This window comes from Chanodichthys erythropterus, chromosome 22 (assembly GCF_024489055.1).
Source record: "Chanodichthys erythropterus isolate Z2021 chromosome 22, ASM2448905v1, whole genome shotgun sequence".
NCBI classification, from domain to species: domain Eukaryota; kingdom Metazoa; phylum Chordata; class Actinopteri; order Cypriniformes; family Xenocyprididae; genus Chanodichthys; species Chanodichthys erythropterus.
This window is the reverse complement of record NC_090242.1, coordinates 30,159,210-30,176,057: the sequence shown is the minus strand read 5'-3', so window position 1 is coordinate 30,176,057 and position 16,848 is coordinate 30,159,210. Positions and strand designations below refer to the sequence as shown.

The 16,848-nt window shown below is 34.7% G+C and overlaps 1 protein-coding gene across 2 annotated transcripts; it reads right to left on the bottom strand.

Annotated features, from left to right (window-relative positions):
• Window positions 1-741: 741 nt before the first annotated feature.
• slc13a5a (solute carrier family 13 member 5a) lies at window positions 742-16,844 on the bottom strand. 2 transcript variants are annotated; one of them, XM_067375727.1, is made up of 12 exons: window positions 16,601-16,844; window positions 15,031-15,159; window positions 13,790-13,926; window positions 13,528-13,712; window positions 12,763-12,961; window positions 12,545-12,667; window positions 12,229-12,441; window positions 10,084-10,190; window positions 8,600-8,721; window positions 5,924-6,085; window positions 1,349-1,486; window positions 742-1,145 (listed from the first exon to the last, which is right to left on the bottom strand). In XM_067375727.1, the coding sequence occupies exons 1-12, from the start codon at window positions 16,709-16,711 to the stop codon at window positions 1,020-1,022; spliced, it is 1,752 nt and encodes a 583-aa protein (XP_067231828.1). In that variant the 5' UTR covers window positions 16,712-16,844; the 3' UTR covers window positions 742-1,019. The 2 variants fall into 2 exon arrangements, with proteins under 2 accessions (XP_067231828.1, XP_067231829.1); XM_067375728.1 differs by having other exon boundaries at window positions 12,763-12,946.
• Between the last annotated feature and the right edge of the window lie 4 nt (window positions 16,845-16,848).

Genomic DNA, 16,848 nt, shown 5'->3' with positions numbered 1-16,848 from the left:
TTAATTTAGAAGCACCAAAAAATTGTCTTCTGTCAGTTACATAGTGACCACTGAAAAGACATTTAGAAGTTTATTTTTTTTTTTTAAAAAGTATTGAAAATAGTAACTTTAATGTGATTTAAATGATTTAATGTGATTGCATGTAATGTAGTTAATTTTTTACTTACACAATTTGTATATAAAATAGTTATGTGAATGACACTTCTCCAATAAAATAAAATAAAACTGGCAACAGGAGCTTCTTTCAATACTCACAGAAATACAGCAAATATGTTCCAGTTTCTACTGTTTCCTCATATAGGCCAAACAAATGGGATAAAACATAATAATCCTCTAAACTCATAGCTTAACTTTACAAATTATCTTTAAATCCACAGTTTTTAAAGTGACATCACTACAATCAATGTTTTTTTTTTTTTTTTTTTTTTTATGTAGATGTCCTTTATAAATGTCCTAAAATTAACGTAAACAATGTAAATTTGAAAAAAAAAAAATGGATTTAAAACATTGCAGGTGAAGGAACAAACAGTGTATTTAAATTTATTAGTAGGAAATATGAACAGAATACAATATTTTAATTTACATTATGAAATGTACATTGCAATAGTAAGAGTTTCAATTAATCTTGAACTGTACATGATTGCACTATTCTGTCAAAACTGCCCTGCATGTCTAAGGTGTACATAGTTGTCCACTGTTTAGAGGTATATATTTGTTTTAAAAATGTACATGGTATTGATGTTTTAGCCATTTGGCTTTTCACATATTTCTTTAAAAGCAACTTTATTACATATGCTTTAGAAGCAACTTTATTACATATATTTTTAAATGAAGTTTACATTTTAAATTTACATTAAAAAAACAACAACTGAACTGCATAGTCACAGTACAAGTGATGACACACTATCATCTCCAGTGAAACCAGCCACTGGCTCTGACCCTGCCTGGCCTCCTCAGCTGGAAACATGGTGAGAATAGTGCTGAATGGTGCAGTTTGACAGCAGGTGGGATTCAGTCTCTCACACATCTGTTGTGTTTGCCCAGCTGGGAAAGGTATCTAAACTGAAGATAGCTCTGCCCCAGCTGTTAATGGCTAAGGTAATGGAGAGGATGCCGATGATATTCATGACAATCCCTGTCCTGGCCTGCGGATAAAAGTAATATTTGGATAACCGATATTATGAAAGTAAATATTTCCCATCAATTTCATTTCAATTTTTGATGTGATTCATTTAATTTCCAAAGCATTCAATTTCCATCAGATATCATTGTGCATTTTGGATTGAATCATCAGTAGTGTGATGGTTCATAATTTTAAAGAATATTTATTAATAGCTATAATACTCACCATGTCAGACACTTTCAAGTATCCGTATGAGAAGACTATGGCGTTCGGAGGGGTGGCCACTGGAAGCATGAAGGCAAAAGAGGCACTGAGGGTGCAGGGGATCATAACATACAGAGGGTTGATACCTATAGACTGGGACTGAAAGAAAAAAACAACAAGCTTCTTTTACTGAAACATATGGAATTGATTTTAATGCTTTTTCATTTTTTCAATGTCAAAAGTGTCACAGGTTAATTTTCCACAAACATGATAAACATTGTATGGTCCATTTGAAATATTGTCGAATAATAATTAATATATATCAATTAATTTTTACATAAATAGTTAAAAATACAGCAACATCGGCTCTACCAGTAATTTGTCAGTAGAAGTGTTGCAGTAGTTTATTTTCCAGATTTGTTTTTCTTTGCCAGTTATATCTGAGCTTCCTCTGTGATTAGTAGTGATGAGAGAAACAAAACGATTTGAAACTTTGAATAAATTAAACCAATTGCTTCACAAAATGATTCACTGTTTCAAAGCATTCGAAACACCACACACTGGTGGCACCTGCTGGTCTGAACGGTGTAAATCAGGGCAAGGCAATTTTATTTGTATGGCACATTTCATACACAATGGTAATTCAAAGTGCTTTACATAAAGAAGAACCAAATACATAATAATAATAATAATAATAATGGAACACATAAGAAATAGATATAACAGTAAAAACAGAGAATTTCGCTATCTAGATGGAAGAGTTAGGAAATTTCAGGGAGTTTTTTTGTTGTCCGTCAGAGCGGATCTAAACGGATCTATCCATCAGAGCGGATCTAAATGAATCTTCCTCACGCAGAGGGATAACTGTTTTTATTTGTTAGGTAGCTGTGCGTTTAAACATTACCCTTACAGACAAATCTTCCTGGACTAACTCTGCAGACAAATCTTCCTGGACTGACTCTATACAGAGCTGCATCCAGGGATAACTCTAAAAAAAATAAATATATTTGTCAGGCAGCTGTGCGTTTAAACAGTACCCTTATAGACAAATCTTCCTGGACTATGTCTATAGAGAGCTGCATCCAGGGACAACCAAAAATAAATAAATAAATATTTGTCACAGAGCTGCATCCAGGGATAACAAAAAAAAGAAAAAAAAAGAAAGAAAAAACTTACTTCCTAATTCTCCCAGCTCTTTCAACCAGACAGCAAGATATAAAATGCATTAAAAGTCAGAAAATAAAAGAGATACATAAAATATATCAAATGCATTAAAAATGAAATAAATAAAAAATAAGAAAAAGAGTTGAAAGAATAAAAAGATAGTGTGTATAAAATAAAGTATAAACAGTTCGGACATAGTACAGTGCTCAATCAGCAAATGCATAGGTAAAAAGATGTGTTTTGAGTCTGGATTTGAATGTGGCTACTTTTGGAGCACACCTGATCTCTTCTGGAAGCTGGTTCAGCTGCGGCTGGCGTAACAGCTAAAAGCAGACTCTCCTTGCTTTGAGTGAACCCTTGGTATTTCTAAGTGACTTGATCCTGATGATCTGAGTGATCTGTTAGGTTTATATTCTATGAGCATATCTGCAATGTATTGAGGTCCTAGGCCATTGTAATTTATAAACAAGCAACAGTACTTTAAAATCAATTCTAAATGCAACTGGAAGCCAGTGCAAGGACCTCAGGACTGGTGTGATGTGTTCATGTTTTCTGGTTCTGCTCAGAATCCTGGCAGCAGCGTTCTGTACGAGCTGCAGCTGTCTTATGGTCTTTTTGGGAGAACAATGAGGAGCCCATTACAATAATCCACCCTGCTGGTGATGAAAGCATGAACAAGTTTCTCTAAGTCTTGACTGGAGACAAAGCATCTAATTCTTGCAATATTTTTGAGATGATGATATGCTGATTTAGTTATTGTCTTTACATGGCTACTGAAACTCAGGTCTGACTCCAAAATCACACCAAGATTCCTGATTTGATTTTTAGTTGTTTGACCCCTAGAGTGAAGGTACATGTTCACTTTGAGAACTTCATCTTTGTTTCCAAACACAATGACTTCAGTTTTGTCTTTGTTTAACTGAAGGAAGTTTAGGCACATCCAATTTTTAATTTCATCAATGCATTGACACAGGGAGTCAATGGGGCTGTAGTCGTTGGGTGATAGGGCTAGGTAAATCTGGCTGTCATCTGCATAGCTGTGATATGCAATTTGTTTTTTTCTCATTATTTGGCTCAGTGGCAGCATATATAGGTTGAACAGGAGGGGTGCAAGTATTGAACCTTGAGGGACTCCGCATGTCATGGATGTCCACTCAGACTTATGGTCACCGATACTCACATAATAACCTCTCCCTTCTAAGTATGACCTGAACCATTTAAGGACCATCCCAGAAAGCCCAACCCAGTTTTCCAGCCTGTCAAGAAGTATGTTGTGATCGACAGTGACAAACGCAGCACTGAGGTCAAGTAGAACCAGCACTGATAATTTACCTGAATCTGTGTTGAGGCGAATATCATTTATCATCTTTATGAGTGCTGTTTCTGTGCTGTGATGCGGTCGGAAACCAGATTGAAAGTTGTCAAAGTATCCATTCAAGCTTAAGAATTTGTTCAGCTGATTGAAAACAACTTTTTCAATGATCTTGCCTATGAAAGGAAGATTTGAGATTGGTCTGTAGTTGTTCAATATGGTGTTATCCAGATTGCTCTTTTTCAAGATGGGCTTAACAACTGCAAATCAAGGAAAACTCAACAAAAACATGCATAAAAAACTCTTCCTTTTTATTATACAAATGTGTAATTAAAATTGATAAAACTTAAAAAAAAAAATAAATAAATAAAAAAAACTATAGACAGAGAGATCATAGAACCACTGAAATTTTGAACCATTTCGAAACCATTATGCCATAATAAAGCCTCATTTACTGAAATCACATGACTTTGACAGTTTGATACGCACTCCGAATCACTGGTTCAAAACAAATTAATTTTATTTTTAAACTAAAATGTATTTTTAGTTTATTAAAAAAAAAAAAGCTGCATAAAGTTTTCACTTTGTTCCTGCCTGAATGTTCTCAAAGCTCAGCTGTGTAACAGGTAACAGAGGACAATGAACAACGCTGGCACAAACAGAGGAGCTTCTGCATATCTGCCTTCAGCAAAGAGTGAATTAGCAAGTTGAAAGCCCTCTTCCCCCAATGCCCATTCTTTCTCATTCATTCTTTCTTTCTCATTCTTTTTTCAACCAGACAACAACACATCTCCATGGTTCTCCTATATGAGCCACTTCAGCTTACAAATCCCTCCATTCATAGGCTCTTTTGCATAAGCTAATTCATGAGAAGAGAGCAGGATGTGCCAACTGCACAGCAAGAGACAAGAAAGGTGAAACCCAATGGAAGATTTATGGAGGAAGACGCTGTGCTTATAATTAAATATGTAAAAAAAAAAAAAAAACATTCACAGTTACGCAACTTGTTCATTTGTGTCTGGTATAATATAAATGAGATAAAAAAATAAATCTTTCAATCCTTGTAACAACATGAGTATCTCACTATTGCAAAATCATCATCAAACTATGTAAACTATGAAAATCATTAATAATATTTAAATCAGTAATTCAAATCTAAACATTGGACACTTCACCAGCTAAATAAATAAAATTAAATTGCCATTAATGATCCCCCCCACCCCTCCCAAACACACAAAGCCATTGAAAAAGCTTTTATGTCACCAAGTCTGCCTTTGCCAAATTAAAGTATTAATTAAAATTACTTAAAAATATTAATTAATTACTTGAAATCTTACTGACTGCAAACTCATTCAGATAGTTTTTTCTGATTTATATAATATATTATATAATATATGATTTATACAATATATGATTTATATTATATATTATATTAAAAAAAAAAGGAAAATTGGCCAGACTTTCTTCCATTTTATTGACTGTCCTGTACATCTTTCTGTGACTACAAAGGTGTACGAGCATGCATTTACTTATTCGGAGTGTCTATTTACACTAAGTGCAAATAGCATCCCTTGTTGGCAAACACTATTTACACTAGCTCCACCCACCAATGTCTGGTTGGGCCACTCAAGTTTAAAAAAAAGACGCATGGAATTCAACATCATCAGTGGTGCAACAGTAGCAAGTAAGGCTTGCAGACCTGGCTTTTAACACGATCGACACGAATCTGCCATTTGCCGAGCTTGCAATTATTTTCAATAAAAATGAAAACAATGTTCTAAAAGTGGAAATAAACTGCGAATGAGTGTTCAATAATATTAAAAGTGTATTGAGTAGGTTTAGGGGGAGGTTTAGGGGTAAATAGATTCTATTGCTATTTTAACCTAGTATAATTAGCATATCGCTAAGAAAATGCTGCTCTTGTTACTTAGTATATATAGAATATATTGCTTTTTCACTTACTGTAAATAGCATCTATCGTTAAGAAAATACACTATTTTAACTTAGTGTAAATAGCATCTAATTGCTATTTACACAGTGCAAATAGCCACTGCCTTATTTGTTTGTGACCTTTACATTTTAAGAATGGAATTCATGGTGAATATTAGAAGTGTACGTACCATAGATGCAAGTATAGGCAGAAATAATGTTGCCGTGGCAACATTGCTGGTGCATTCAGTGAAGGTAGCTATCATCAGACACACGACAATGGCAATCGCCCAGGGAGGAATACTCTGAAGAGGTGACATCTGATCTCCAAGCCATTTTGATAGCCCTGAGTCCTGAGCATTGATCAAGATAAAAGTAAAAAAAAAAAAAAAAAAAAAACAGAACACAAGACAATTGAAGCTGACTTTTTATATGGTGTTTTATGAAGAACTGAAGGTTATCTTTAGTCTTTCTCATGTCCTCTCATGAAGCAATATATATTGGTTTTCTAGCAGCTCCCTGTTCAAACCGGCAAGTGGTGGATGATATGACAGAAATCTGTACCACTATATAAGTCATTTTCAACTACAGTAAGGAACTGTATCACAATAAAAGTGATTCTGCCTGAAATCAGAGATGTTACTAATTGAAATAAAATATTTCTCAACAATGTTACCTAAATGACTGCAAATTACATATGGAAAATGTTAAACTCACATCAAATTGTACCTTTATTCATAGTTTTTGGAAATTGTACACTCTTGCTTAGAACAAAATCATTATATGAATATCTGGTCACACCTTATATTAGGTGTAATCTACTATGTACTTGCATTCAGAAAATGTTTTTCATGTTCTTTTGCAAAACACTTTTCCTGCTGTTGAGGTGGAACACTGGTAAGGTTAGGGAAAGGTTTGGTGGTTTGGCTAGCCTTACAGGTGGGTCAACAGTGGAATTATAGATGGAATTACAGAAATTAATTACAGCTGTAATTGCATGAGGGTACAGTGCTCAGCGTAAATGAGTACACCCCCTTTGAAAAGTAACATTTTAAACAATATCTCAATGAACACAAAAACAATTTCCAAAATGTTGACATTACTAAGTTTAATATAACAACTGTTTATCTTATAACATGAAAGTAAGGTTAATAATATAACTTAGATTACACATTTTTCAGTTTTACTCAAATTAGGGTGATGCAAAAATGAGTACACCCCACAACAAAAACTACTACATCTAGTACTTTGTATGACCTCCATGATTTTTAATGACAGCACCACATATGACACACCCATAGGTGTTCGATTGGGTTCAGATCAGGAGCCACTGAATCACTTTCACCCTGTACTTCTTCAGAAATCCAACAGTGGCCTTAGATGTGTGTTTAGGATCATTATCATGTTGCAAAAGTGCACGACGATCAAGTGCACGGAGTGATGGTAGCATCTTCTCTTTCAGTACAGAGCAGTACATCTGTGAATTCATGATGCCATCAATGAAATGCAGCTCCCCGACACCAGCAGCACTCATGCAGCCCCACATAAGGAAACTGCCACCACCATATTTTACTGTAGGCACCATGCATTTTTCTTTGTATTCCTCACCTTTGCGATGCCATACTGTTTTGAAGTCATCAGTTCATAAACATTTATCTTGGTGTCATCACTCTAGAGTATAGAGTCCCAGTAGTCTTCATCTGTGTCAGCATGGGTCCTGGCAAACTCTAGGCAGGCTTTTTTTGTGCCTGGGCTTTAGGAGTGGATTCTTTCATGGACGGCACCCATGCATGCCATTCCTCTGCAGTGTACACTGTATTGTGTCATGGGAAATAGTCACCCCAGTTAGGCTTTCTACTTATTTAGATATCTGCAGTGAACTTGCATGCTGACTTACTTCAACGCTTCTCATCAGAAGATGCTCCTGTCGAGGTGCTCACTTCAGTGGAAGACCTGGACATCTCTGAGAGATGGTTGCAGTTCCATCTTTTTTTAAAATTTTGTACCACTTTTGCTACAGTATTCTGACTGATAAGTAAAGCTTTGCTGATCTTCTTGTAGCCTTCACCTTTCTGGTGTAAAGAAATTACTTTGTGACATTTCTCTTCCATGTGGTGCCATTGCTGACAGCATGAAATGGGAAGGGATTTTAACAACCTTTTATAGTCAACTGTCTGCTGGACACCTGCGTAATGAATAATTAGACTTACCTGTGGTTGAATTCTTGTGAAAGTAGATTTGAGTAATTTGAGTAAAAATAAGTTTTCTAAGTTATAACATGAAAGTAAGGTTAATAATATAAGTTAAACAGATGTTATATAAAACTTAGTCTTGTCAGCATTTTGGAAATTGTTTTTGTATTCATTGAGATATTGTTTAAAATGTTACTTTTCAAAGGGGGTGTACTCATTTATGCTGAGCACTGTATTTATTAAATATAAGAACAATGAACAAACATAAATGCATTGTATCAAATGATTAATTTAAAATGTTAGTACATAGTAGTTAGACACTTAATATACAGTGAGACCAAATCTATGATCATATTATTATTTTTTAAGAATCGCTTAGATTCACTTTGAACAAAAGCAGTATTTAAATCTCTAAACAGAACAATACAGACCAATATTTGAATCTTTTAATAGAGCAATACAAACCAATTTTTAAATATATTAATTGCCTAGACAACACTATAAATACAACATACTAGCAAGATCTATATTTGGAAGAACATTGTTATATATATATCGTCACATGGCCCAGTCTAAAACATGCTCTGTGGTAAAGCACAAAGGGCTACACAAATATATTTGACCTGACTATCAAACAAATACATAAAGACACATTTTGAAAAGCATTTGTTGTACCTCACTGCCCTTAGCCAGGGCAAAGCCTCCCCCCAGCAGCAGTATAATGCTCCATGGCATCTTCTTCTGTGTCACCTTCCATGTCAGCAAAGTTGGAGTCGGGCCACTTTCTTGCTGGGGCACTGACATATACCACAGTCATATTTATTCATGTTTATTTGTATTGATATTTTAACTAGAAAAAAAAACTAAAGTAACACTTTACTTGAAGGGGTGTGCATAAGACTGACATGACACATGTTATGAAAAAGAAGGAGGTTTTATGCATGGTTATGACAACTGTCATTAAATGTCAATCGCAAAGATGCAAAGATGTCTGAGATGTACGAGTTATGACAACTTGACATAAACCAATACATCATAACCTGTCACTCAGTGTCTTTGTAAAGACAACTTGACAATATTTAGCTTTATGGGTTAACATTACATTAAACTGTCATGTGGTTGGTTTTGACATTGGCTGTCATGGGGCCATTATAATAGTGTCATGAATATTTTTCTGACCACTATTTTTCAGTGGTACAAATTGAACTTGTCATTAAAATGTCATTAAGTGTTAATATTCTGTCAAATAATTTTATAACAGCGTCATGAATATTTTTCTTGACCTCAACTACAGTGGTACAAATTGAACGTGTTATTAAAATGTCATTAAGTGACAATACTCTGACAAATAATTCTATAACAGAGTCATGAATATTTTTCATTTAATGTTATGTTTCAATTTAATGTTTTGTTTGTTTGTTTGTTTTTAAGTTTTCTCCAACAGAAGGTCATATAATAGACGAGTTCAAATTTCTTAAAAAAGATGGCACTGTTATAAAATAATGGTTTATTTTAGGGTCTTTTAACTAGTTGCTTATTACTATTAGCATGCATATTACTAGAATATTGACTATTTCTTAGTAATTATTAAGCACATATTAATGCCTTATTCTGCATGACCTTATTCTAGATTCTTAATCCTTCCCAATACCTAAACTTAACAATTACCTATATTTATAAGCAGTAAATTAGGAGTTTAGTGAGGGAAAAGTCATAGTTAATGGTTTATATATGAGTTCCCTACTAAAGTGTTTCCAAAATAATGTAATGTAATGTTAATGTTAAAAAGCAAAGCAGTCTCTTAAGTTTGATAATTCATCTGCTATGTCATGTTTATGACAGGTTATGTTGTCTTGGTAATGTCAAGTTGTTGTAACAAAGACATCTCAAACAATGTCATTAAAAATGACATAATTGAGCGAACGACATTTAATGACAGTTGTATATATATATATATATAAAAGGGCATTCAGATAGTGGGGATAATCAAGACTTGTACTATGATTGTGCTCAATGATATGCTCATTGAAACAAATATAATTAAATAATAAAAATATATATATTTACATTTATATATATTCATTATGCTATACTACAGTATCTACACTATCTAGCTTAATAGTCAAACAAGACATCAGCTAAGCAGGTGTTAAACTGACCTGTGTCAAAGCTCTGTGCTCTCCAGAAGCACAATCGTGGAGGTTTAGAGGGAAAAATAAAGAGCAGGGCAGCTACAAACACTGCCACTGTGGCATCTGTCACAAACCTGCACAGAGTTGAGCCATGAGGTTGATTGAGGGGTTAAAAGACACAACAGATCAAACAGGTTGTGTTTTAAAGGTTTTGAGTGAGAATAGTCTTGCATTGCTGTTAAATAATATTATATAGAAAATATATTCTTCATATTAATATATAATCAAATATAGACTCCCTTGTGAACTTCAAAAGTGTTTTTGTGCCCAGATTCTATTACGTGCTGTTCTCTTTTGATTCAGACCTTTTACCCAGAGAGAATCCCAGTGTTTTCACAGTTTTAAATCCTTATTATCTAAGCATGTGACCGTCATCAGGAAATGTACACAAATGTTGTTTGCAATGTTGTTTGCAATGTGGGGAAACTCCATTCACATTTTTGCTGGACATTTGACCTACAAATATAGGAACACGCCACAGCTGATAACAGGAGAACATGCTGTGTGTTAAGCAATGGCTCAAACTGACATCTGAAATTTCCATTATTTCCTTAAATTTTAGAGGCATTTTTTTTTATATATATAGACTGGATCTTAATGTTTTTCATCATTATGTCTGTCATGTTTTCGTAAAGTTTGGAGCTTAAAACTGGAAATTGTTTGGAGTTTTTTTAAAGGGTATCAAAGGACATTTAATTTCACAGTGACAAAATGAGAATTCTGTCCTTGCAAATATTGCCTCCAGAAAAATAAGCATAATTTTAATAGTAAAAGACTGTAAAACTGCAACAGTAAAAACCTGTTAATTGGTTAACCGTAAGTTTTTACGTCAGCTTGAGGAAAAGATACTTGTGATGAACTTTGATTCTACATCTGGCTTTCTAGTTACCATCTCATTACCATGTTTTTATAGTGGTTTATTATATTATATTTTATAGTGGTATATTATGTTGGTATTTATTTAGGTATATACTATATCAGGTTGGTGTTTAACATTATTTTTTATTAGTACTTAATAATTTATATATATATATATATATATATATATATATATATATATATATATATATATATATATATATATATATATACACACACACTGCCTGGCCAAAAAAAAAAAAAAAAAAAAGTTGCTGTTTGGATTTTAATAGGCAAATACTTAAGAATCTATGAATGGATCATTATTACAGTGATTATTATGTTTATAGCACGTTATATATTTGGCAATGGTTCTTTTAACCCTTAAAGATGGAGTGTATAGCTTTTCATTTCTTAAACAACCATATAGGAAGACACATCATGGCCATATTCCAGGATGACAATGTCAAGATTCACTAGGGTTCAAATTGTGAGAGAATGGTTCAGAGAGCATGAAGAATCATATTTCGCACATGAATTGGCACCTCTGAGTCCAGACCTTAATTTCATTGAAAGAAGACTTTACAGAGTGCTCACCTCTTGCATTTTCAATACAAGATCTTGACCAAAAATTGATGCACCTCTTGTTGGGAATAACATCACAACATTTATTTCCATCGAGAGGTGCATCATCTTTTGGTCAAGATCTTGTATTGACAATTCAAGGGATGAGCACTCTTGTAAAGTCTCCTCCAGCACATCCCAAAAACTTACACTGAGGTTAAGGTCAGTGCCAATTCATGTGTGAAAATGATTCTTCATGCTCCCTCCCAACAATTCTTTCACAATTTGAGCCAGATGAATCTTGACATTGTCATCCTGGAATATGGCCATGATACATCTTAATACATGGTTGTTTAAGAAATGAAAAGCTACATACTTCATCTTTTAGAGTTAAAAGAACCGTTGCCAAACATAACATGCCTGAAAAATAATAATCACTGTAATAATGATCCATCCATAGACTGTTAAGTATTTACCAATTAAAATCCAAACAGTGCCTTTTTTTTTTTTTTGGGGTGGGCAGTGTATATATATATAGTTTAAAATGTACTAAAACACTTGTCCTCAACAAACTGAGGTATCATTCATAATTGTAGCACAAAATGAGCAATAGTATTAGCTTTGCTTGCCTTAGCCAACACCACTAAAATGGTTTCTGTGTCTTATCAATGACAGTGTTTTCATGCTTACTCTTTTTCAACATTGAAAAAGCCTGTTGCCCAGCCATCCACAAAGCCTGGATCACGAGTGAACCAAAGCACCACCAGGAGGACGAAGAGGGCAAGGACACTCAGCTCCCCAAAGGTCATGGGACCAAGACTCCGGTGCTCCTCTTTGATTACATTATAGGCAGCAATCTCCTTCTCTGTCTTGACCATCCCACAGCCCCATGTCTTTCTGAAGCTTCATTTACACATTAAATGTTAGAATAACCTAGTGTATATTATATGATAGCATAAGCATATATTATGCAGCAGAGTTTGATTCATTAGGAAAGGACACTCACTTTAAACCCAGAAACACAATCTGTAGCCAAAGCCAGGCCAGTAAGAGCATGATGATCATGTTGGGGAAGGCAAATCCAAACCATGATGCAAAGTTTATGATGTCAGGGTTGTTTGGGAATAGTCTGTAGGTCAAACAAATGTTGCTTTAATATAATAATTAAAACAATGTAATATGGTACGTGGAGGTGTAGGTGTAAATCTGGGTAAGTGTACCTACTGGCTCATCTGTCCCATAAGAACGAGGTTTGGTCCAGTGCCTGTGAGTGTTGCTGTCCCACCAATGCTGGCTGCATAGCACACACATAGCGTCAGGCCTTTACACATCTTTAGTCTTTCTTCTGCGTCTTGAGAATGCTGTTCTGTGTCGGATTCAATTGTGAAGCTGTGGCCATTGGGAACCACTGAGCACAAAAAAACTGAAGTTTTGGTACAATTTATAAAACTTGAAACCTTTACATCTCACCTGTATAAAACATGAATATACCATTAGACTGTGCTGAGAAACTTGAAGATGTTAAATATTTTTAAATGATACCAGTAAACTGGCAGCACTAAAATACTAAAAATAAAAATGTCTTAGGGTTACGTACTGTAACCCCAGTTCCCTGAGAATGGAAATGAGATGCTGGGTCATTTGCTGACGCTGTGTGTATGTTAATACCGAGTATGCCATGCTGACCAATGCCTGTCTGTGTGCTGTGAAGGTCACCAAGCACAATCTTGCCAGGCTTAAGCACTGAAGGACTCGATGGGCCTCGACCCAGAGTAACCTAAATGCATCAGCAACCAATTATGCCGCATCCTGTGACACTACAGCCTTGGTCCATATAATAAATATTAATAAAAAATATAATAGTATGATAATAAAATAACACTAGTTAAAACCATAAATCAGCATAGTTTTTTTTAAAAAGTGCATACAGTATTTTATGTCTGAACTGGGTGGACATATATCATCAGGATAAATTAGACTATTTCTTACCCTGGGTTTCATTTTGTTTCTCAGTACTTTTCTCTTCATTCTCTGGAATGGTGGTCTGCTCTTCTGCTGTGTTGTTGAGCTGCTCGAGCACAGCTTGAACGATGGGCACCATCATGGCTGTTGTGGCCGTGTTACTGATCCACATGGAGAGGAAGGCCGTTACGCCCATAAAGCCGAGCATCAGCCTGCAGAAAGGTAGAAGAGGTATTACTGATACTGCTGTTTTCAATGAGAATATTCCCAGAAGATTTTAATTGCTTACAGAGCTGGTCTTACGCCCACGATGAGCAACACCCGGAGTGCAATTCTCTTGTGTAGGTTCCAGTGTTCGACAGCTACAGCCACCATCAGTCCACCCAGAAACAGCATGTTGGTGTCCTTCAGGTACTGCATACACACCTATCATGGGATGGGATGCAACGTTTGAGTCACATACATAATGAAACACTGCAAATAATAATAATAAAAAAAGTTTACAATAATGTAGGACCAACACTGTAAACCATCAAAAAACTTCTGTATGAAGATCTTAATTTCTTTAGGATTGAAGGGATAGTTCACCCAAAAATGAAAATTCTGTCATTAATTACTCACCCTCATGTTGTTCAAAAATTGTAAGACTTTCGTTCATCTTCGGAACACAAATGAAGATCTTTTTGATGAAATCTGAAAGCTTTCTGTCTCTCCATTGACAGTTGTGCAACTGCCGATTTGACGCTACAAAAAGTCCATAAAGAGATCATAAAACTAATCCATATTGAGTGGTTTAGTCCACATTTTCTGAAGAAACTTGATCACTTTATATGATGAACAGATTTAATTTTGTTCACATATAAACACTAATCATCGAACATAAACAGATGCTCAACTGAATCTGCTTGATGTGTGAGAACAAACCTCTTTTGTTCTTGCGGAAGCTCAAATGTGCTGCATTACACAAGAGAACGAACCTCATTCATTCTCGCATGTCAAGCAAACATGTTTGAGCTTCCGTTTACCATGACTGATGTGTGAGTTGATGAATGTTTATATAATAAAAGCCTAAATTCAATCTGTTCATCATATAAAGTGATGGTGTCTCCAGAAAAAATGGACTAAACCGCTCAATTCATATGGATTAGTTTTACGTTCTCTTTATGAACATTTTGAAGCATCAAAGTGGTAGTTACGTAGACTGTCAATGGAGGGACAGTAAGCTCTCAGATTTCATCAAAAAGATCTTCATTTGTGTTCCAAAGATGAAAAAAAGCCTTATGGGTTTGGAATAACATGAAGGAGTAAATGATGACAGAATTTTCATCTTTGAGTGAACTATACCTTTATAAAAGTATATATATATATATATATATATATATATATATATATATATATATATATATATAAACAGAATTAGTGAAAATGAGAGGTGTATAGTTAAAAAGATAGTTATATGTTAAAGTAAGACATTAATGAAGGTAAAGTCAGTTATACTAATAGGATGACTTTGGTTGACCTGAAACCTACATCTTTGGACTCCATGATTCTGAAGAGTGGAAAGAGCACAACAGGCAGGAGAGCAGTGATAGCCAGTGGCAGCACCTCTGTACACCAGTACACTGCCATCAGTGCAACTACATAGGCACATCCAGCCTCCTGCAGACGAAAAACAGAACACAGCGAAGAATATGAATATATAAATCATTCATAAATCAAATATTTGTAGTCAGTACGTTTTATTTAAATAACACTGAAGAGTAATGGCTGCTAAAAAATCAGCTTTGCCATCACAGGAATAAATAACATTTAAACAATATTGAAATAGAAAACAGTTATTTTAAATTGTAATAATATTTTTGCAATATTACCGTTTTACTGTTTTAGATCAAATAAATGCAGCCTTGGTTAACTTACAGTAGTGGCCAAAAGTAATGTCTAGAGGGGATATTTGTTTTAATGACCCAAAAGTTTGATTAAACCAACAAAATATGAGGGATATATTTTATGTTTCAAATATTTTAAACATGAGTGAAGAACACAACACTAAACTTGGTTACGGTATTTATCTGACAAAATTATTTGGCAAAAAAAGGCAAACTAAAGCTAAAGTATTTTTTGTTTTTTTGTTTTTTTACACATTTGCATAGAAAGAAAGCTCATAGGACTTCAACATAATCAGTTATTAATTTTTCATTGGTTCTCTCTTGTTTTTGCATGTGTTCATAATTTCTTTGTATGGCAGCCTGGATAAAAATTATGTCCGCACAATTTGGCATGTTACACTGCGTTATCACAATTGAGTCAAGTATTTCTAGACATGGATGCTAGCTTATGCTTTAAGAAGGACCTGAGGTGCAAAGTTCCTTTCATTACTCAGTCACTCAGAAACACAATAAATCACAACACATCAAAAAGGTCAGATATGTCAAAATAATGCCATAAAGATCTTAACATATTAAACATGATCTAATTATGAAACATTGCTATGAGACTAATGATATGATATAGAGTGGGCTGTCAACTTTTTACGACCTGCACCTGCATGCTGCTGCTGCTGCAAATCAGAACTTATCCAGCCACATTTTTGTTGTTGTCGTTGTTGTTGTTTTAAAGTGATTTTGTTAAAAAAAAAAAAAAAAAAAAAAAAAAAAAAAAAAGTTTACGAAGTAACTGAATCAGGTTGTTCCATCATTTTATTCCTATAAGATTTTAGACTGTCTTATAATTATTTGGTAGGACATAAAAACAAACAAACAAAACAAACATTTTGACAGCAAAGGGTTAAGACAAAAATAGGGCATTGTGTGTTTGTGGTGAAGGAATGTGTCGCCCCCAGTGTCACGCATGGTCTCGTACCCTTACTCTCCAATGCACAGAGAAATCCGGCTGAAAGAACATCGAAAGATGTGTAAAATGTCCAACTCTGAGTTTTTCTCGACTCTCTTTGACATGCTTTAGCCACACTTGACTGTCAAATCACTCACTGACCAGTGGGAACGACACAGCACTCGTAAAATATTGTGGATCTTCAGCTTTTCAGTTAAGCACATTATTGCCTATTTAAAACATTTTGCATGCATCATAAAATTAGACTCACCTTTGTTCCAATGACTAGTGGCAAAGGAAGGAGAAGGAATGGGGTGCAAAAGATAATCAGTCCATTTTTCATCCTCCATATAAGGTTCAGTATGCGTGAAGCCATCATCATCGGCTTAGGATAACTTTACACAGAAAAGTCCAAACGGGGGGAAACTGCGCAAACTTCTGTGAACTGATCTCTGGATCTTCTCTCTCTCTCTCACTCTCTCTCTCTCTCTCACACACACACACACACACTCACAGCGC